The sequence below is a fragment of the Spinacia oleracea genome, chromosome 6, assembly GCF_020520425.1.
Source record: "Spinacia oleracea cultivar Varoflay chromosome 6, BTI_SOV_V1, whole genome shotgun sequence".
NCBI classification, from domain to species: Eukaryota; Viridiplantae; Streptophyta; class Magnoliopsida; order Caryophyllales; family Amaranthaceae; genus Spinacia; species Spinacia oleracea.
Window position 1 is genome coordinate 16,220,671 of NC_079492.1, and position 23,550 is coordinate 16,244,220.

Genomic DNA, 23,550 nt, shown 5'->3' on the forward strand with positions numbered 1-23,550 from the left:
TTATTTTTAAAGAATTATTTTAATTAAACATTTCTATTTTTAGTAAGTTTCAAAAATAGCAACAATTTCTGAATTTTTGGCCAAATAATGTGAAATTACGAAATTGCCCTTAAAAGAGCCAAAATTCCCTTTTCTCTTTTTCTGCTTGCTCTCCACGTGCAAATGAGTGAAGAAATTTTCTTCCTTCTCCTCTTCCCTTGCTCTCCACATCCAAAGCAGAAGTCAAGACTTCCTTCTTTCCCTCAATTCAGTCCAAATTCAGATACTTGGACCCCAAGCACCTCTCCTTGTTCTTCACTCTTCCTGTATACAAATTTCATTTTCCATTTCAGGAAATTCAACATCAAAAAACCAAAATCAAAAACCAATTTCTCTCCTTTTCATCTTCTCTGATTCGAGCAACCACCACCAACAACCATCGTCTGCCACCACCATAACCACCACAACCCAGAACCATCATCCCAACACCATTCGACCACCCGTCCTCCACCCCACGCACCACCCTCGCCTCCCCTACTATTTCCCCCCGTCGCACTCCCCTGCCCTTCGCCCCTATCCCCGCGCAAACCATCATTGCAGCCACCACTCCGGCCACCTTCACCCTCTCGTGAACTTACCTCCGCCGCCTGCACTCTCCGTCGAGCCACCTCAGCCCACTCCCAAGCACCACCCGCCACCAAACTCCCCTGTTTCCCTCCTCCGTTCGCACCTCCCACCCTTTCCCTTGCATCCTGCCGCCACAAACCACCACCACCGTCGCCTTCACCGGCGTTTTTCGGCGGTACCGAGCCGTCCAGACCCCAACCTCCCTTTCCCCCCTCCTCGTGCCTTCCTCTGCTTCCCTCCCCTGTTCTCCCCTTCCCAGCAAACCGAAAAAAAAGGGGGAGAGAGAGAAAGCCAATTTCTGATTTTGAAGCCCTTGATTTCTCTTACAAACCCAATATATAAGGTTGGGCCATTTTGGTTTGGGCTTTGGTGAAAAATTGAATTGTTATTTTCAGATTCCTTAATTACTAATTTTTATGTTTTAATAATTCTTTTTTAATATATAAATTAGTTACTAATAAATTGTTATTATTTTTCATGTTTAATTATCGATTTTAATAAAGTAAATTACTAGCTTTATGTAACAAAGATGGAATTTTAATAATATTCATGAAAAACGATTTATGAATTAATTAAATATATATTTCGATTGAAATTCAGATTAATAATATTTTCGAAAAGTATATTTTCATTAAAATTCGTTATTTATAAAATACTTTACTTATATAATTTATTAATTATAAAGTATTGATTTTAAATTATTTATCGATCTAGTACTAATTCAATTATTTACTATTTTTAAAGAAATTGGACTCGGAGCTCAGGACGAACGAACCAATGAAAATCCTTAGCAAAATCGTGGAAGTGAGGTAACGGTTATTGCTAGTACCCGCAATTCCCTTATAAATGAGTTTATGAAATTACAATGTTATGATTGATTTATGAACTGAATGTTTTGACATGTTTTATGAATTGCGGGAAATGAAATGTGATTTGATTGAATTATTTATTATAATATGATTGATTGAAATTCTTATAAAACAATCTTTATAAGAAACCATGAATGAAATGATGTTTCTATGATGCCAGGAAAGAAATGATATTTTATTGATTCCAGGATCTAAATGATGTTTTATGTTGATCACATGATCTAAAGGAATTATGTTATTTCAAAGGAAGTAAAAAGGCTAAAATATAAAATTAAACGAAACATGATAAAGGAAAGTGAAAGACCTAGCCCGTTTGTATATGTTCACAGGTTACGATTATCGGTCATGCATGTACCCATGGGGCATCCGCCCATTGAGCCAAGGCTCTCATGTTTTCGGACCAAGGCCCCATGTTTTATGGACAACGGTCCATCGTGGAAGACGTTCCACCATGTCATACTTGTCACGGCTAGCATGTGCACCCTAAAGTTATGAATGAATTAAATAAAGGACTTTATAAAATGTTTTACTATATTCTATTCTCCCTGTGTTATTAAATAAAATGAATTGAAATGAATTTACGTTGCTAGAATAGTTCGTTACTGAGTCTTCGGCTCACCGTTTTGTTTTCTGTTTTAGGTACTGCGGGGAACGATGAAAACGATTAGTGGCGAGGAATTTCACCATTATAATATTCACCTAGTTATGCTTAAAGTTATAATAGTTTAATTAAGAACTTTTAGTAAGTTATGTACTTTTATTTTGGTAATATAAAGGATTATTATATTAACTTTTGGGATTTGATAGCTTATGATCGATGGTTGCCTTGTAATTCCCAAGAGGGAGTTACGGCAGGTAATGTCCCGACCAAATTAGGTTAATTCCGCTGCTAATTATGCTTAATAATTGAATTAAAGGTTGGGGTGTTACAGTTGTATTGCTTTATTGTGGGACATTAAATAAAGAAGAAAATAGGAGTGTTAAAGATAATTTCAAAGTCCGTAAATATGTTTGTAATTTTACTAATGTATTAGTATGTACTCCCTCCGTTCCATAATGTTCCTCACTTTTTCATTATGCGCGGTCTCCAATGCACTACTTTGACCGTTAATAATTTTAATTTCGCATTAGTAAAAATTATAAAAAATTAATATTTAGAAAATTTATATTAAAACGAATCCAATAATATCCCACAAGTTAATATTTATACTCTTAATCATACTATTAATTACGGTCAAATTTTTTAAACTTTGATCATTTGAATAGTAAACACGAGGAACATTATGGAACAGAAGGAGTATATGTCCATTATTACGCAGTAAAGTAGATTGATTTTCATTAGTATATAGTTTGATATTAAAATTTTATTAACCATGGTTTAATGTGGAATTGACAAGTGTCACTCTCTAATTGTACTCCATATTGTTTATTTTGACATTAAGAAAAGAACATAAGAGCTAGTGCGCAATAAAATTTCAGAGTCCATATTCATATTTCTAGTTTTATTAATCTATTATTCTAAACATTTTCACTATTACTCAGCTTGTAGAATGATTTTAAAATAGTGCATAAATTGATATTAACATTTTATATATCGTGCCCGCATAAGTGCTATAATATGGTTGCAATAATGAACTATTTGATACATTTTTAACTTAGTTATGTGACTAAGTGATGGAGAAAGTTTTGACCCTGTCTCAAAATATAAACATAACTTTCGTTTGAGAACAAAATATAAATCTATTTTATATTATGCTTATTGTAATTTTTTGAGGAAAATTAGTACTCCATATATTGGTTTTCAGTCCACCTAATATAAAGATGTTAGACTCGTCGTTGGTCCCTTCCCCACCAAGCAGTCCGATTCCAGTTCTCCAGGATTACAGGCATCAGATATATCAGCCTTCAGTTGTTGTGTTTCCTGCATGTCATTTATATCAAAACTAATTAATAATCATCTACTTTTATAATCATTAAAAATAGCATAACATAATACCATTAGACTATCGAGTGTCAAACCATGCTTAACAACTGATTCCGGACAGAGAGAGGAAGTACTATAATTTAATCATGCAAAGAACATGCATATTACGTTTTGTTTGGTTTGGAGTAAATTTTTTTTAGTGAGGATTGAATTTCCGTGGAAAACATTTGTCAAAGAAAAACATAATTAAGTACGAACTGATTTTTCTTAGTTTGGTTCTTTACGAGAAAATTCATAGAGGAAAGAAAATGAGATTAGATGGGCGAGGATTCATGGAAACGAGGTCCGATTCTGACATTTTATGGGCCCTAGGCGAAACAAGAAGAAAAGACCCTTTAAATAAAAATATTTACTAATAAGAATTTGCTAGAATTCATTGTCACCAAAGAGAATTTCGTTAAAATTTATTTTCCAATGAAATTATTTCATATTAGATATGTTTAACTATATTAATCAACCAAAACAGGAAGTACGAACTACTGATTACAAAAAAAAAGTATGCTAAAAAATTATATTTTATTTTTAAAACCAATTACTCTTATATCATTTGAGTCTCTTCTATTAACACAATCCTATCAAGGCCAAAGAGTATAAACCACTAACGTAGTCATAATATTTTATTCAAGAAAAATATTTACTACTAGTATATATTTTAATTTTTTGTTATTTTTATAATATAGAAATCCACGCATCTCCTAGGTAAGAAACACAAAGATACAACCATAAAATTAAAAAAAAAAAAAAAAAGTAAAAATACAAAGAAATTAAAAGCTAATAAGATAAATGAGAAATTTTCAACCGATAAGGCTCGAACCTAGGTTGCAGGTGAATGTAAATAGAAAACCAACCAACACGCCACATTACTCTAGCTTAACTAAATGTGCGGCTTATACTATATGTATGAAACTATTAGTAGATCAGTCAGCAGTTTTGGGCCGCCTCCTGACCTTCGGCCCTAGACGGTCGCACTACTCGCCTATGCTAGGGTCGGGCCTGATGGAAATAATGGTGGAGCTTAAAATTATTTGTTGGGGTGAAATGTCAAAAATATTGGATTAACGAAATTCGAATCGTGCTTGCTTGGAGTAAAACTTAAGACCAAATGCACAAAAATCATCAAAACACCCTTTACTACTAAAGCAACAAGCATTTTACCATATTTCTTTCACTAAATAGTACTCCCTCTGTTCCTTTATGTACTTCCCATTTGGGAAATGGTGTGGAAATTAAGAAAATGGAATCTTGTAATGATTGAGTGTAAGAGTAATGATTGAATGTAAGAGAAAGTAATAAAGTAGTAAAGGAAAGTAATAAAGAAATGAAAGAGAGAGAAGATATTTTTAATAAAATAATAAAAAATTACAAAAGTGGAGTTGGGTGGGTGAATAGGGAAATGTGAATGAATTAAATAAGGGATGGTGGAGAATTTTATGGTAAAAAGGTATGTCCAAAAAAGGAAATGGGAAAAACATATAGGAACGTCCGAAATAGAAACGGGAAGAACAAAAAGGAATGGAGGGAGTACTCCATATATAAACTTTTTTTTTAAAGATTTTTTTTTGTGGGGGAGGGGGGGTTCCCCTACCCGCCGCCCTCTAGCTCTGCCTTGGGATGTAAAGAGAGAAGAGGGAAAAACAGTGTTTTCCTTCCAAATAGTTCAATTGAAAAATGTTTTCCATCCTTGAAAGAGTAATTGGAAAATTGTTTTCCATCCCATTTTAAAATAAACAACTTAAAAGGATTGAGAACGGGAAACTCATTTGCCAGGAAAGCGTTTTACGCCAAACCAAATACCCAATGAAACCGAATATAAAAAGTAAGATTCGTTACCGGGGGCTGAGATTCTGGCGCCAGACGAGCTCCATGTGTAAGAGTGATGGAACAAATAAGGAGAGTTATAATAAAGAGGGTGCTGAATTTTGCCATTATAATTACTTAATTCGATACAATTTGGTTTTTCTTTGGTTCTTTGAAATATATTGAAGAATTGGTGCGTGAGATTAGGAGGGAGAGATAGGGAGTTTATGTAGGGGATGAAAAGATGTACGGTTGATATGGGCTGGTGTGAACTTAATTTAGAAACACAGCGGGTGAGAATCTAATTAATTACTCGTTATAGATAAAACTAACTTAATTAAATTAATTAGCATGTAATTCTTAAATTTAGCATTAAAAACTTGCGGCGGATATTTCATAAGGTGTAGATTTTGCGAAGATAAAAATTGATATATCTATTGTTGCCCGCTACACGAGATCTTTCTATTACAATATACACCAATTAATAAAAGTAAATCAAATCCAATACCGGTTGCACGGACCTGGTCCACCATAAGATTACCATGGACCAGGGTAATTAGGTAATTTGCAGCGCTGATTAGGATATACCGTTAGGAAATCACGTGATCCAAAAAAACAGAACGCGCGACCCAATTAAACCCTAAAATCACTATTCTCCAGCAGCTTCTCTCTCCTCCAGCAGCTTCTCTCTCTTCGAGCTTCAACAATGGAGGACGATTTAATCGATTTGAATATCGATTTAAATCGCGCAATAGAAGAAAAATTGTATAATTATGACGGTAATATTCGAATCCTAATAACTACGATAAATTATAGTAACTTTAATACTCATTGAGTAATTATTATTATTTTAGAAAATTTAGAGAATCATAGAGAAGTATACGACGTTGAAGATGAAGTTGATGGCACATCTCAGCAAGTTATGGTTGCAAATCATTGTATTGAAGAAGGTATGATATAGTATCTCTTAATAAATATATAGTAACTGTTATGTTGATATAGTTAACATAATATAATTGCAGTAGAGTAACTAACATATAAAGAGGAACTATATTTATCGTACAGTAACTATAACATATAAAGAGAACCTATGTTTACTGTAGAGTAACTATCACATATAGACAGGACTTATAGTAACTGTAGAGTAACTATAAAATATAGACACTAACTATATAAAATGAAGAGTAACTATCACATATAAACACAAACAATATTAAGTACAGAGTAACTATAACATATAAAGAGGAACTGTATACTGTAGAGTTACTATGACATATAAACAGGAGTTATATTAACTGTGAATAACTATAATATATAAAAAGTAACTATATAAAATGAAGAGTAACTATCACATATAATGATAACTATATTTATAGTAAAGTAACTATAATTTATAAAAGGTAACTATATTAATTATAAAGTAACTTCACATAAAGAAAGAATCTATATAAGAAATAAAATATATTTAACTTATAGTAACTATGACATATAAAGAGGAACTTAATTTATTTACAATCAATAGATCCTGAGTAACTATATTAAATGTAGAGTAACTATAACATATAAAGAGCTAGTAACTATATTAAATGTAGAGTAACTATAACAATCAATAGATCCTGGGGAACTTTATTAATTGTAGAGTAACTATAACATATAAAGAGTAACTTTATTTACCATCAATAGATCATGAGGAACTTTATTAATTGTAGAGTAACTATAACATATAAATAGTAACTTTATTTACCATCAATAGATCCTGAGGAACTTTATTGTATTTGTACAGGTTCAATAATACATTCAATTGATACAAACCACAACATCTTTGAAAATCCAAATAATGAGCAGGAACAAAACATTGATAAAGAATTAGATGGCAGTTTAATCGGAGAAGCAAGGAAAACAACCGATGAGATTTATGATCTATATTGCAAACATGCTGCCATTATTGATTTTAGTGTACGAAAAGGGAAGAATATACATAAAGAAGGAACCACAATAGTTAATGGAAAATACTTCTACTGCTCTGTTGCTGGAATAAGAGACCCTCCTAAAAACAAAGAACTCAAAAATGAAGATGATCAATCAGATGCAAAGTAGAAAGAAAGGAGAAAGAGAGTTATGATAACAAGAACAAAATGTGAAGCTCAAATATTTGCAAAGAAGAATGAAAATGGAGATTTTGAAATAGAAAAGCATGTAGTGGTACATAATCACCCATTGACAAGACAAATAAGTAATTATCTCTACCGACCGGAACGACAAATGACAGAGCCTAAAAAAGAAGCTATTGAGGCAATGTCAGAATGTGGCCTAAGACAAATGGAGTCTTATAGTAATATGTCAACAGAAACTAGTGGAGACGACTGTGTAGGTCATACGAAGATTGATCATCTAAACTACTACTACAAGTTAAAAATGAAGCAAATTGATGGCAAGGATTCACAAACACTAGTGAACAAACTGTATGACTTACAATCAATAGATCATGAGTTCTTTTTCAGAGTAAGACTCAATGATGAAGGAAAAGTTGAGTGTCTATTTTGGAGGGATTCTATGATGAGAGAAGATTACAAAATATATGGAGATGTTCTAGTTTTTTATACTACATTCAGAACCAATAAATACAATCTCATATGTGCTCCATTTGTTGGTATCAATAACCATTGGAAAAACACAATGTTTGCTTGTGCTTTCATTGGGGATGAAACCACAGAATCTTTCGTTTGGGTGTTTGAAACTTTTCTGAAGGCTATGGGAGGAAAGCACCCTATATCAATTTTCACTGTCAAGATGCAGCTATTGCTGCTGGAATAGAACAGGTACCTCTTCATATATTATAGTTATTGTCTATTGCATATAGTAACTGTTTGTATCAGTATATATTGAAATAACTATACCTTTTACATATAATTACTCTTTATATTTTATAGTTACCCTTTTGTGGAAATAGTAACTCTTTATAAAATATAGTTACTGAGTATATCTAAAAAGATTAACACATATATATATTGAGAATAACTATAACTATAACTTTACATAAAATTACTATTTATTGTTTATAGTTACCCTTCTTTACATATAGTAACTCTTAATGTACTATAGTTACTCTTTCAGAAAATACTATATTTTAAATTGAGAGCAACTATATCTTTGAAATAGTAATTATTTCTGTAAGAAAGGAACTATAAGTATTCATTATTGTTTTTCAGGTTTTTCCTTCTTCAAGACATAGGTTATGCTTGTGGCACTTGAGTAAAAATGCAAACAGTAGATTTGGTTTATTGAAGTATGATAAAAACTTCAAAAACGCATTCTACAAGTGTTTAAGTGGGTGTATAACACCAAATGATTGAAGAAACTTGGAAATCTATGATCAACACTTTTAAACTGGAAAAGGATGACTGGCTCAACAGATTGTATGGTCTTAAAGAAAAATGGTGTACAGCTTTAAGTAAAGATTTTTTTTCTGCCGGTATACTTTCTTCACAAAGAAGTGAAAGTACAAACCATGTTGTTGGATTCAAAGCAAATAAAAGTACAACATTAACAGAGTTCTATAGTATTTTTCAAGATACAATAAATCGATGGAGAAAAACCGAAGAAAAAGACGACTTTGACTGTACAAGAGGAATACCTACTTCAGAGCTAAGTATGAGTGCTATATTAAAACGGGCAGCAAATGTATACACGATAACACTTTTTCGTGATTTTGAAGAAGAGTTCAAGCTTTCTGTGGCAAGTAGTGCAAAGTTCAAAGGAAATGTTGGAAGAACAGTGTATTTTGAGGTGTGGATAGAAGGAATAACATGTAAAAAACTATAAATCTTTATTTAATATTTGGAGTAGATGTTCTTTTGAATAATATTATATTATATGTAAATAATCTAACAGGATCAAGGCAAGAAGTTCAATTCAAAATGGAAGATTCAACCGTCACTTGCACATGCAAAAACTTTGAAGAATCTGGATGGTTGTGCTTCCATTGAATGAGAATATTGCATTTACATTCAATCAATACAATTCCAGATCGTTACATAACAACAAGATGGACTAGATATGCAAAGAAGCAGATATAGGGAAAGGGTTGATACAATAAAAAGGGAGAAAGGTGAAATCAACAATTTTACTGGTTGGAGATTACATATGATCAGAAGGTAATTTTTTCAATATACATTAGTTCATTTTCATATAGTTACAATTACAGTTGATATTTTACTTAACACTTAAACTTATATCACAGATACTATAACTTAATTTTGAAAGGGCATAAGATAGCAAAGGCCAGAAAATTTATTGAGGAGAAGTTTAAAACGGATAATAAAGCAGTTGATGAAATCATAAAAAAGGAAGAAGAAAGGAAGGCAAAAGGAAGAAGCTGCAAAGATAGCAGAACAAGAAAAGGCAAAAGGTGAAGCACAACGAGAAACACAAGACGGGGAATCAACTAATTCTGAAATAACAATTGTGATTGATCATGATCGCGCTAATACTAAAGGAAAGAGTAAGAAGAGAATAAAGGGTCAATATGACAATTACAAGCAGCCATCAAAGAAAGGAAAAAAGAAACACAAAGAATTTGGATCCAAGACGCCAAATATTCAATTATTTATACCTAAAGAACAACTATTTTAGTATTGTTTTTGTTTTATTATCATATACAGTTACTTCAACATGTTTAAAAAATTTTATTGAGTATTTATACTACAGTTTTCCTTTATATTACATAGTTACTATTCTGAACGTATAGTAACTTTTTGTAAAACATACAATTTTTATTTAACAAATAAAATATACAAAATGAAAGTAACTATATCTTGTAAAGGGTAACTATATATGTAACTGAGTAAATACGTAACTTAAAATTTATACACAAATTTATTGAGTGTTTATACCATAGTTTTCCTTTACATTACATAGTTACTATTCTGAATGTATAGTAACTCTTATAAAAAAACACAACTTTTATTTATCAAAGTAACAAAATGCAAAAAATAGAGAGTAACTATATCTTCTTAAAGATGACTATATCTGTAAGATAGTAACTATGATTTACACACAAAATTATTCACTATTTATATATGCTAACTCATCACATTTACTGGTTATCCTTCTTTACATATAGTAACTCTTTATAAAATATAGTTACTATTCTTAAAATATAGTAACCTTTTGTATGCAATCAAAAAGAATTATAGTAACTATCTGTTTGTCAAGTAATAAAATACAAAAAAAAAGAGTAACTATATCTTATTAAAGGTAACGACATCTGTAAGATTGTATCTATTATAATTTATACACAAAATTATTCACTGTTTATATATGCTAACTCTTCACATTTAGTGGTTACATATAGTAACTCTTTATAAAATATAGTTACTATTTTGAAAATATAGTAACTTTCTTTATGCAAACAAAATGACTTATAAATTTATAAGAGTAACTATATTTTTATAAAAGAAACTATTTCAATAAAATAGAAACTACATTTATACTGAGCAAATTGAACAATATCACACAGATACTGCAGAAGTTATAATCACTCTCATATATCAAACAATTAAAAATCACTGGGAGTAACTATATCAAAATTAGAATTAATTGTACTTTCTAAACAGTAATTTGAATACACACTAACACTAAGAATTAAATTGTTTTTTCAACAATAATAATTATTAACCACGTGAAGCACCTCGTCCACGTCCTTTACCTCGTCTACCTCCTCTGGTGCGTCTCCCGCCTTTGCCGCGTCCTTTCTCTTCAACAATGACATTTGGCTCAGCATCATCATCTGTTTCAACATCTTTTAATTTCCTTGCTGAATTAACTCTTGCCACAATTTCAATTTTGGAAGGGTCATCTTGGTATTTCTGAGTCAACTCTTCCCTTTGTTTAATTAGGGCATCCAAAACATCTTGTTTCCTGTTTTTCCCGAATGCAACCATTCGTTTCAGAAAATCATCAATGCAATAATTCAAATCTGACAACACAATGGTGCCACACATACAAGCCCTGAGAAACTTCCTGAAATCTTCCTGCAAATATTTGAACAGTAACTATTAGAATAAAAACAGTAACTATAATAACAAAACAATAACTAAAGATTGAAAAGAAAATATGAATAACTTTAATTATTTTTAACACAAAAACTTACATCTGCCAAGGGATCAAAGTCAAAAATCCCAACACCATCTTGTACCGTTTCAACACCATGAAAGACCATCATAAACATCATCAAATAGACACAACAGTCTTTGTCATAAGCACCTCGCTTCCCTTTACCACTGACCGGGATAAATGTGAAGCTTCTAATATCTTCATGATGAATGTTATCCATATCTTTCAATAGTTTTTCCAATGAAGAACATTGTACAAAACAAAGTATTTGTGTTCAATAAGGACTGGAATATAAGGTTAACGATTAGAATCATATAGTAACCATTAAAATCATATAGTAGCTATTGCACAACATATAGTAACCTTTCAGATAATATAGTAACTATAGTACTATCCTATTAAATCACACAGTAACTATTTATAAGACATAATTATTGTTTTAAAGTTAAATTACTTTCTAGAAAATATAGTAACTATTTTAAAAACATAGTTACTGTTTTAAACAAATAGTAACCTTGTCAAAAATATAGTTCCTCTAAAAAACAAAGACTAATATAAGGGTAACTATAACATTTATAAAGTAACTACAACAAAAAAAAGGTAACTATCACTACTACAAAAATGGGCAAAGAGACCCTTTAGAAAAGACCCGTTGGTCGACGTAACGGGTCTCTTTAATTTAAGAGATCTAATATTATAGATAACGGCTCTCTTATGAGTTAAATGGCCCATTAAAATTAGAGGGGTGAAAAATAAAAGACCTGTTATCTGATTTAACGGGTCTCTAGCGTATAAAAGGGGCCATTTAAATGCCGTGCAAAATAAAATAAAAGAAGCAATAAACCCTTTATTTACTTAACGGGTCTCTTATGTATCAAGGGACCCACCACTTCTCGTAAAAAATAATTGGAAAATAGCAAAAGAGCCGTCATTTAACATAACGGGTCTCTATTTTCATTCATTTCCTGGCGCCAAGACTTTCGCAAAACCCAATTTCACCCTAGGTTTTTCTTTTCCCTCTTTCTTCTTCCCTGGACATACAAACCCTAGGTTTTTTCTTTGCCTCTTTCTTCTTCCCTGGACATACAACCTAAGGCAACCATCGACGAATTCATTGACGAACTCACCACTACCAACGGCTAATCGGAGAACTAAGTTACGATTGGCGACTTCACTCCCACTGGCGACCTCGACACAATCGCTAGCAAACTACAAATTTAGGTTTTTGTTCTCATCACTCTCTTCTTCTCTTTAATTATTTGTTTCAAATTTCTGAATTTCGTGTGGTTTTCGGTTTTGGAATTCGATTTGTAATTTCTGCTACAATTTAGGGTTTTTTTTTCCTGAAATTGTTTTCCCCTCTGAATTTCTGAAATTTCAATTGATGCGATTTTGTGTTTAGATGTTCATGTAATAGCTTGTTTCAAATTTCTGAATTTCGTGTGGTTTTCGGTTTCAATTTGTAATTTCTGCTACAAGTTAGGTTTTTTTCCTGAAATTGTTTTTCCCCAAAAATTTGATATTTCAATTGTTGCGATTTGTAATTTTAATTTTGGGGTTAGGTTTTCCAGTTTCATGGGAAAGTGTTTCGCCATGGTTTGTTGGAATACTGTCTTTCTAGAGTTTCTTGGCATGAGTGAGACACTGAATATGTTTGATCTTTCAAAACCTCCACAACATATTTATGGTATCCAGATTTGGGTGTTTATGGGATGCGCCCAAGTATCAGACTCATCTTTTATTAAAATTTTCTTATTTTGTAGTTTGAAGTGTCAAGTATCAAGGCACACCTATGTTTGAGTATCATGTATCGAACAAGGGAACCCACTATTTTGCATCTAGATGGATACAAATCTGAATAAATATATGATGTAGACACTGGAAATGTCGAGTCCAATAGTCTAGTAACATAACAGAAGATGGGCTTTGACTCCCCCTTTCCAAAATAGAACCCTCGTAGATTCGCACATCTTCTTGTCATCAAATTGTTTCAAAGTGATGCATACATAGCCACCCTCGACTCAACTGGATTTAATTGAATAATATTTAAGTGTAAAGGGTAAAGCTAATTTATTCTTGTCCATCCCCTTTCGTCATATTTTACTTAATGTTCGCTCTAATAACTCGTTGTTTCTGACTGAAAGTAGTTTTAGAGATGATAATGTTGTTGAAGTCCAGACCCCAGAGTGGTACTTTTGTTCCTGCTCACTATTAAGTAGATATTTTATTTTATTTTGCCTAGATATAAGTTATATCTTATTTTTGCTCACTTTGGTAAGTTCATAATTTGAAACATGTCCTATTTGCCTCTTCACAGGTGTTTAATAGATACAATGGTGTGATTGATGGAGTCCAGTTCTCATCACATGACCCTGTAGGTGGCCTACTAGCTAGATCTACCCATTGATCCATCTGCTGGTATTCGTTGTGCAGAGGTATTGCTTGAAATTTTCCTATGCTTCTATGAGATGATTGGATCTTTATCACATCAATATCTTTCATTTGTATGAAGTGTTAAAACAATTCAAAAATTGTTTTATTTGTTCTTTTCTTGCTGATATATAATGGTATGTGCACAAGCTCCGCTACATCTGCTTGATATGTAGCTATACTTTCATATGTGGTTGTGTGTGTATAGTAAGCTGCTAAATTGCTTCTGTCAAGTTCTGAATCCGTGCTTCATTACTTTGAATGAATATTTTCAATCTTTCTCCATTTGACCAGTTAGTGAAAGGTTCTGAGATGTCCATTTATTTCTCCATTTAACCAGTTTAGTGAAAGGTTAATTGTGAGATTTATAGAATCATATCATTGAGAATACTAATCCAAAGATACTGCAGCTGTACCACTAGTAATGGGCATATAAATAACCAATTATTTAAAAAAGTAGTAGTAACTGACACAAATAATGCCTGTTACAATTCCAAATAGATTAATTTTCTCAGTTTCAGTTTTAAGCTTTTAGCAATTACAGTTCTGAATGAGTTTCAAGATATGTTAGGCATTCAGATACTCTCCCGATTTTCCTGATTGTTCTAATTGTTGGTTCAAATCCTTCATTTCTACAATTTTTTGTTGGTATTCGCTTTTAATATTTCGATGTTCATAGATAATTTTGATCATTTAGAAATTTAATTTGAACAATCGTGTCTGATCCTAAATTTCTTTCATGGTTAATTCTGTTATTGTTTGCCATAATTCTTGGAAATATGATATATGGAAGTAATCAAATTGGAGTATACTTTCTTTGTATTACAGTGGCAGTCTCGTAGTGGTACTATATTGTGTAGGTGTGCTATTAATATGAGGGAATGTGGGTGAGTGTGGGTGTATCAAGGTGTTTGAATGTGTTTGGGGATGATGAGGATCTTTTTGGCTGGATTACTATTGGCAGGGGGCTGAATTATGTTGTGCAGGTGAGTGTTCATTTAAGGGAGGGAGTGTGCAGGTAGTTCTTAGGTTGTCGGGCTTGTTGGTTTGGTTGTGTGTGTGTGGTAGGGTCGGATTATAGTTTAGTTTTTGAGCTACTAGTCTTATATAGGGTATATCTGGTTCAAGTCACAACTTTAGTTAAGTGTCAAGATTTTCAGCTGACATATAAACCATTTTCTTAGTTGAGCTTTGCCTAAACCAGTTGGTACGAGTAGGATTTCTTCTAGATCCAAGAATCGTGTTTTAAGCACCAAGCCAAATCCTTTGCTTGCTGAAAATTTATATCATTCATCCCCTCAAGTGCCGAACACGTATGAAAAGCTTGTACGAACTGAAATTTTGTCTGGGCCTATCATCCTAAGCTCAAAGTCAATATTGAAAGAAAGCACTAATAACAGACTGCCCCCACCTTTAACTGAGAGTATTTTAGCGCAGCAGCTTAAGCCTGAGATCGCATCAAGTAGCAAAAAACTCAATTTACTATTCTTTTCTGGTCCTTTGACTAGCAAGCCCTTGTCAAAAGCCTTCAATATCAACTTGAGTTCCAGTATGTGAGGAGTTTTGTTCAATAGAAAATACCAGAGCCAATGTTAAGTGAACAATATTATTGTGCTACGAAGACCCAAGCAACTTAATTATAGAGGTTATACGGTCAGTGAACAATGTTAAGTGAACAATATTATTGATTTCAAGATATGAAGCTTATAAACTCAGTTTGCTACCATCTCCTAATTTACAATGCCACACTAGAAATAGCAGTTAACTGCTACATAAAATCATTACTTGCAACTGGCATGACCTCAGTACATTAATTATAGAACAGTTATTAACATTATTAATTTATTATATTTACTTGTACAGAAGGAATAACGGGGCTTTTGTGATAGAGGGGATTGGATGGACTTTGTTGCCAATAGGTTGAGCAAAGGAGCCGAAGCTTTTGAAATGTGTATTGGTGGCAACATGAGCTCTCTATCAAACTTCCTTTTTTTTTTTTGTGTTCTTTTATCAGAAGGCATGTTTAAACGTGTCATAGATTAACTACAACATTTTTTCCGTATAAGCTCAGATTTTCTCCGTCAAAGTTCCTGATGGTAACACCTTTAGTTTGCTGCACCTTCTAGAAAGGTAGACATATATTGTGAATAGATGTATGCTTTGAGTGTATTGCACTAACTTGCCAGAAAACTGCTTTGATGGTTTCTTACTTTCTTTTAACTAATAATGTGTAATTCTGCTTCGAGACATCCAACTGATATTACTTGTTTTCTAAATTTAATTTCGTTGTTAATGCAGGTTTGTTTCTTGTTGAAGGTAAGGTGTAAGGGAAGTTCACATTTGGAAACCAGCCAAACAGTGTTGGAGGAGAACATATGCTTGTGCCCGCATTGGCTAATAATTAGTATTGTCAATTTGTTGATGCTTGTCACAATTATGTAAACTTTTGAGCCTTATTTTATTTTGTTATTTTTATATTTTTGAAGATTACAATTGATGTAAAGTGGGAAATAATTTATTGGGTGATTGTAAGAATTAGTTTGAAATTAAAAATTTGGTTAAATGCTGATTTTTTATGCCGAAAAATGGTCGTTTATGCTATTTTTTTTTTTAATAAAAGTTAATGAAAAGAGACCCGTTAGGTATAAAAAGGGCTCTCTCGAGTATAATAATAAAAAATAGTAAAATATTCTAAGAGACCCTCTATCTAACATATGGGGTCTGAATTTGTTAATTATAATAATATTAAAAAATTCAAAGAGACCCTTTATCTTACATATGGGGTCTGAGTTTGATGGAAAAAATATTATTTAAAAATTCAAAGAGACCCCCTAGGTTAAATATTAGGTCTGAATATTTTTGCAAACATACCCCATATCTCTAATAAGGGGTCTCTTCTTCTTCTACATTATTTTTTACATGGTTAACGTAACATACCCCTTTTCTTAAATAACGGGTCTCTTGTTTTTAACAAACAGACCCCCTCTAGATGAGAGGTCTCTTTTATAAAGAGACCCCCCTATCTAGAGACCCCCTTAAATGGGGTCTCTTATGCCATTTTGAACGGGTCTCTTTGCCTATTTTTGTAGTAGTGTATGAAAAAAACTTACCAAGACAGAAAAAGATTTCTTCCTTTGTTCCATCTCTTTTGGATCAAGAAGCATATTATCAAGGAAATAGACACTTTTGTCTTTCATACTAAGCACAAACATATAATAATGCTTCGGGTCTTCAATCAGAACAGGAGCAAAAATCTATATAAAAAAGAAAAACAACATATTACAACTACAAGAAAGAAGACAAAAAAAAGAAAATAATATGGTTATATAAATAAAATATAAATCATACCATATTACAATCTTTCAAAGATTGAACTCCATTAACATCTTTCACACCATAATTAAGACAAACACACAATTCAGACAAGACTTTTGCATCCTCTGGTTTCTCAATCAATTCAGCAACATATTTCTGCAAATGAATATTAAAAGAAAAATTAAACAACGGCCAAAAAAATTTAAAATAATTAACATTCTATATTATTAAAAATATAACTTACACAATATGTGCCACCTAAAAACAGCTTCTGAGGAGAACCAGCAGGATTCCTTTCATTTTCATTCAATAATAAAGCCCATGATTCAATATGAATCAAAAGAATATCAAATGTAGAAGGAAGTACCGCAATAAAATGATTGTATTTTACAACTTTATCACTGAAAAACATAAAAAAGAAACAATAAATATGTCAGAAGAATTATAAAGGTTACTATAATAAATAAAAATTAACAATAGAATATAAAAGGCAACTATAGTAAATAAAAGGATACTACATTATATAATAGGTAACTATAAAGTGTCGAGTAACTATAGTATACAAAAGGTAACTATATTATATGAAAGGTTACTATAAAGTAAATAGGTAATTATAGTATTCAAATGGTAACTATATAGTATAAAAGATAATATATAAAAGATAACTATAAAGTATAAAAGGTAACTACAAAATATAAAAAGAAAAATATAGAGTATACAAAGAAACATAGTATATAATAGGTAACTATATCAAATATAAAGTTATAACATATATTAAGTAACTATAAGAAATATAAAGATACTATATAAAATACAAAGTTACTATAACACATATACAGAAAAACAATAAATTATGAAATGAAAAAACTTCTACTTACTCATTCAAAATACCCTCTCCATCAGCCAAAGCAGCAAAGTCCACAACTTCTTGAACAAATGCTGGAAGATGCCTCATTAACTCTTCAAATGCAATCATAAACGGAGACATAAACATCACGTTTTCCTCTATGCCATAGACACTGGCATTCACTTTTGATACAACATGGTTGTTAATGATGCATTTTTGGAATGCAGCCCACACGCGCTCATATTCTTCCATTTCATCATCTTCATCCTCCGTAGTTTCTTTAGGTTTGGTTTTCAGAGAATCAAGAACTTCATATATTTGAGAGGTAGGATCAACTGGATTAACAAATGCTTGGGTAGATGTTGTTGGATCAACAATAGCAGCAGTACACAAACCTGCAGGCTCAGTTGGAACAACAGCAGAAGGTTGAGGGGCAACGGTAACAACTGGATTGTTACTTGTACCAAAAATATCATCCCAACCATTTGGTAGGTTCTTCACCAATTGATGAATCTCCACCAACTCATCAACCATCTTTTGATAAGTGGAATTTTCCAAAATATCATCGCCATGGTTCTGCGAAGCCATTGAAGCCTTTAATTTGAACAGCTCTTCAGCATGGATGGCTGAAACGACATCCAAATCTCTCTTCATCAACAACCACTGACCATGAAAATCCTGAAAAACAAAATACATAAATTTAAATATGGAACATATTATGAAAATTTAATTAAAAGTACAACAAATATTATAAGAAAAGGTATCTATAGTATATAAAGATAACTATATAAAAGGTAACTACAGTATATGAAAGGTAACTATAGAATATAAAACATAACTATAGAAAATAAAAGATAACTATAGTAAATAAAAGGTAACTATAGTATATAAAAGATATCTATAGTATACAAAAGATAACTATAGTACATAAAAAATAACTATAGTATTTATTGTATATAATACAATTACTAAAACAAAGTAATGGTAACTTAGTGTATGAAAGATAACTATAGTACATAAAAGATAACTATAGAATATAAAAGATAACTATATATACCTACATTTACTAAACCAAAGATAATGATAACTATAGTGTATAAAAGATAACTATAGCATATAAAAAATAACTATAGTATATATTGACAAATAAATCAAGTATAAAGTAAATTACATCAGTGGCTTTGGAGAGAATTTCTTCATCAGTAGGATGAGATTGAGGGATTTCAAACTGAAGAATCCTAGGACGCCGACTTTGAAGTCGACGGCCAACAGAGGGCTTTTCAGCTCTTCTCCCACTGCTGCCAGCTTCATTTTCTTTGCAAATAGACTTTATTTGTGTCAAATCTATTTGACCATGACTAACTTTTTGGAAATCGGATACTTCTCCTTCTCCAAAATTCCAGAACCATATAATGCACTCATATTTGCATTTTCAGCATGAATCCGATCGGTTACCATCTTCGATGTCCAATGCTGAATAAGAGGTAATTGATCAGGAATACTACTGGAATTCCTAAACTTAATCCTCTAAAAATAAACAAGTTGCAAAAACACAACACAGCCTCCAAAAGTCTTTTGATCTCTGCCTTTCAATAGACAATTTTTAAATTTAACAGTTTCCTCACATAATACGTCAAGAACGTATTTACACCCATTGAATTTGGGAATCATTTTAGGATCTTCCAAAGCCTTAGCCAATCGTAAATCTACAGTCCTATTGGCTGTAGGAGTCAGAAATGTAGAAAAAGCAACAAAAACAAACAATTGTTCAAACAGATCACCACCCTCTGTCAACAATTTGACCCTTTCCTCAAGCAACCTCACAGGAATTTGAGCATTTACATCTTCAAAACCAAACTCCGTTCGCCACTTGACCTTTGAATCCAAATCAGGATTAGTAGAATTCCGCCCACGTTTAACCCCTTCAACCTCCAGCTCAGAAAGGGGGAGCATAAACATATCGTACACATCATAATCAGTGATTTCAAACTGCTTGGAATCACTGATAGTGAACAAAGAACTCATACCATCAAAACATTTGATGCACCAGTACATCATTTGAGTATTTTTTCGACTTAATTGCAGGCCTAACAATCCTCCAAAGCCTATCTCTTGCACAGCTGCATTTTGTTCAGGAGAGAAGTCTTTAATTAATTTGCACAATGATCCTCCTGAACATTGTGTATCAAAATTAAACCTGAAAATAATGAATAATGAAAGTAAGTCAGGTGTTTAACATATACATATGAAAACATAACTAATATAATGATATAATAACTATTGTACAAATATAGTAAGGAAATTTTGTGAAACACTATGTTAATATTTGGACGTTTTGTGAATTACTACTTTATAAAAACTTTTTTATATTTTCCTACCTTATAAGTTTCATTTGTATGACTAACACTACCAATTAACAGCAGGCGTTAAAATTCTCCGTTTATGGGTCCCACATTCACCACTTATTGGTTCTTTCCCCTGTTTTTACTTGCTCTGCTTCGAAACTCCAATACTCTGTATATAATATGGTTACAAAAAATGAATCCCACAATATGTGACTTTGGGTGGGGATCCCCATTTGGCACTTGGTCCTTACCCTCCCTCCTAGTGGCCTGTTTAAGTGGGTCAGACAAACTGACCCGTGTAACTTGTATGGTTCGATTTCGGATCGGAGCCTACCCGATAACATAATCGTTGAAGACCCTTTTTTTTGTGAGGGAAAAACGGGCGGTACCGCTAGTTGTTATTATTAATTAGGCAAAAATCCGAAGCAATTACATCATCTAAAACACTTGGGCAACTCCCTACCCAGACTTGTGTAGAGTAGTCAAGGGGATTGAGGTGTGCCATTGTGTGCGCCGCTAAATTGGCTTCTCTAAAAATATGCAAAAAATGAACAGAAACAAAAAAACTAGAAATTGCGTGAATCTCATGAGAAATCATTCCCAGCGTTGTACCATCACTCTTCCTGCTCTTGATCAAGTCTACCACTTGTTTATTATCACTTTCAACGACTATTGCTCGAGCATTGGCTTGTACTGCCATGTTTAACCCCAGTACTGTAAGCCTTTGCTTCAGTGACAGCGACGTCCCATTGATGTTTAACCTGATGGCACGCAGCTCTTATTACACCTCCATTACTGTCCCTTAGGACCACGCCCATCCCCACGCCCTGATCTTTGAAGATCGCTCCATCCGCATTAATTTTGATGGTATCCCCTTCTGGTGGCTTCCACACCGCACCACCCCTTCCCCTTTCCTTCACACACCTGACTCCCCCTCCCCCTTCTTTGCTCTTCCACTCGCCACCCACATCCCCCTTTGCCTCCTCATAGGCGTCTAACATAGATAGGGCAGCTGCCACTATCTCTCCCGGGGTCCGAGGCTGCTTTCCATGGAGTACGTTGTTTCTTTCATTCCAACACATCCATGTTACGGTTGCCACCCTACTAGCTTCTACCCCCTTTGTTGAGCATATCCACCATGCGACCCAATCTTTTATGCACCCCAGTTGTGGGCAGTCCCACATACAATCCAATTCCTCCGACTCCCACACACCACCGATGTACTTACAACCCCAAATCGCATGGAGGCTAGACTCGTCCTCCCTCTCGCATCTATGGCACAAAGGCGATATGTTCTCAATCCTTCTATGTAGCCCTTTAGCCGTAGGTAGCGCATTGCTACACAGTCTCCATACGAACACTCTCACCTTTGGTGGGACAATCAACCCCCATACCTTCTTCCATAGCTTTGACCCTTCCGAGGGGCCACACTCGCCCTCCATCGCCCCTTTGTAGAAAGTGATGAAATTATAACCAGACTTCACCGTGTACTCACCAGATTTGTCATAACTCCAAACATAAGTGTCATCAAATGGGATAGAAGAGAGAGGCATAGAGAGTACCTCTTTTGCTTCAAAAGGCAGGAGCCATTCACGTACAAGGTCCTCCTTCCATTGGCCAAACGGTTGGTCGATCAACTCAGCTACATGATCAATGGTACATCCCTCCTTCCTCAGAGATATGACCTGGTACGAAGGGGGTGTACTCATCCACGGGTCACCCCAAATTCGCACCCTTTCACCGTTGCCAACCACCCATTTGCAACCTTTCTCCAACTCCCATTTGCTGCCCCAATACTTCTCCATATGTAACTTGGTCTGCACCCCACACCCGAGTTTAGGAAGGACCCATTTGGAAAGTACCTTGCACGTAAGATGCGAGAAGATAGAAGCTCAGGCATATTCATGATTCTCCAAGCCTGTTTTGCTAGGAGGGCTTCATTAAAATCTATTATTCTCCTATACCCCATACCACCATCCACTTTCTTCTTTGACAAGTTGTTCCAAGATACCCAGGAGATCTTTTTTGCATTGTCTTTCCCACCCCACCAAAATCTGGCCATCATACTTTGGATATCATTGCAAAGGCTCAAAGGGAGCCGGAACAAACTCATTATATAGGTGGGAATTGCTTGGACAACCGCCTTCAAGAGAATTTCCCGACCCGCGAACGATAAGAGTTGTTGCTTCCATCCTTTTAGTCTTTTGAGTCTTTTCCATACTCTCTCCTTCAAATAACTGAAAGCCCGAGTTTTGGACTTTCCAATAACAGTAGGCATTCCCAGGTAGCTCCCATGCCCATTAACCAATCTCACTCCCAATTTTTCGGCCAACACCATTTTTCCGTCATTCGGCACATTTGTACTCAGGGACACCTCAGACTTTGAGAAGTTTGTCTCTTGGCCCGAGGCAGCGCTATACCTGTTAAGGACCCTCGTGATAGCCTCCACATTCCTCTCTTCCGCCCTACAAAAAAAGATACTATCATCCGCGAAAAATAGGTGGGTTACTTCCGGGGCATTCCTGCATACTCGTATTCCCTTTATAGCTCCCCTTTCCGCTTCCATTCTGACCATATTGGAGAGAACCTCGGCACATATGATGAACAAATATGGGGATATCGGATCCCCCTGACGGAGCCCACGACTTGGGGCGAAGCCACTCACGGGTCCCCATTTACCACTACTGCATGGGAGACTGTACTCACGCATCTCATGACCAGCCGTATCCACCTTGCCTCAAAACCTAACATCTCCATCACTTTCTCTACGAAAGGCCATTCAACCCGATCATAGGCCTTGCTCATATCTAGTTTAACAGCCATACACCCTTTTTTTTCCGGAGCAGACACTTTGCGTGTAGTGGAAGGTTTCAAATGCTACAAGAGTGTTATCCGTGATGAGCCTCCCTGGAGTGAAGGCACTTTGGTTGAGGGAAATAATATTAGGGAGGATTACTTTCATTCTATTGGCAATCATCTTGGAGATTATTTTATAGATAACGTTACAAAGGCTAATGGGTCTATATTCCGCCATGGATAGAGGGTTCTTGACTTTCGGAATGAGCACGATATGGGTCGTATTTATCTCGCCCATATTCCTCACACCGTTAATCACCTCTATGACATAAGAAGCAACCTCTTGGCCAATAATATGCCAATGTTTCTGATAAAAGTTAGCATTCATCCCGTCCGGCCCCGGCGCCTTGCTCGGGTGCATCTGAAAGATCGCATTTTGCAACTCCT

At 34.0% G+C, this 23,550-nt stretch overlaps 2 protein-coding genes and 2 long non-coding RNA genes across 4 annotated transcripts; 2 read left to right on the top strand and 2 right to left on the bottom strand.

Moving 5' to 3' along the window:
• Positions 1 to 3,037: 3,037 nt before the first annotated feature.
• LOC130462725 (uncharacterized) lies at positions 3,038 to 5,545 on the bottom strand. The gene is made up of 2 exons (XR_008923432.1): positions 5,290 to 5,545; positions 3,038 to 3,396 (listed from the first exon to the last, which is right to left on the bottom strand). It is a non-coding gene; the product is annotated as an uncharacterized lncRNA (long non-coding RNA).
• A 1,973-nt stretch (positions 5,546 to 7,518) lies between these two features.
• On the top strand, positions 7,519 to 8,070 carry LOC110778872 (protein FAR1-RELATED SEQUENCE 5-like). The gene has a single exon (XM_021983416.2). It carries the CDS (start codon positions 7,519 to 7,521, stop codon positions 8,068 to 8,070), a length of 552 nt encoding a protein of 183 aa, XP_021839108.2.
• Positions 8,071 to 12,440: 4,370 nt separating this feature from the next.
• Positions 12,441 to 17,369, top strand: LOC130462866 (uncharacterized). Its single transcript, XR_008923719.1, has 3 exons — positions 12,441 to 12,591; positions 13,688 to 13,805; positions 16,099 to 17,369. It is a non-coding gene; the product is annotated as an uncharacterized lncRNA (long non-coding RNA).
• Positions 17,370 to 22,012: 4,643 nt separating this feature from the next.
• LOC110778871 (uncharacterized) lies at positions 22,013 to 23,017 on the bottom strand. The gene has a single exon (XM_021983415.1). The coding sequence runs from the start codon at positions 23,015 to 23,017 to the stop codon at positions 22,013 to 22,015; it is 1,005 nt and encodes a 334-aa protein (XP_021839107.1).
• Between the last annotated feature and the right edge of the window lie 533 nt (positions 23,018 to 23,550).

Excerpts from the sequence above, each read along its gene's own strand:
- LOC110778871 (XM_021983415.1), bottom strand. The coding sequence starts at position 23,017 with ATGCGTGAGTACAGTCTCCCATGCAGTAGTGGTAAATGGGGACCCGTG.
- LOC110778872 (XM_021983416.2), top strand. The coding sequence starts at position 7,519 with ATGACAGAGCCTAAAAAAGAAGCTATTGAGGCAATGTCAGAATGTGGC.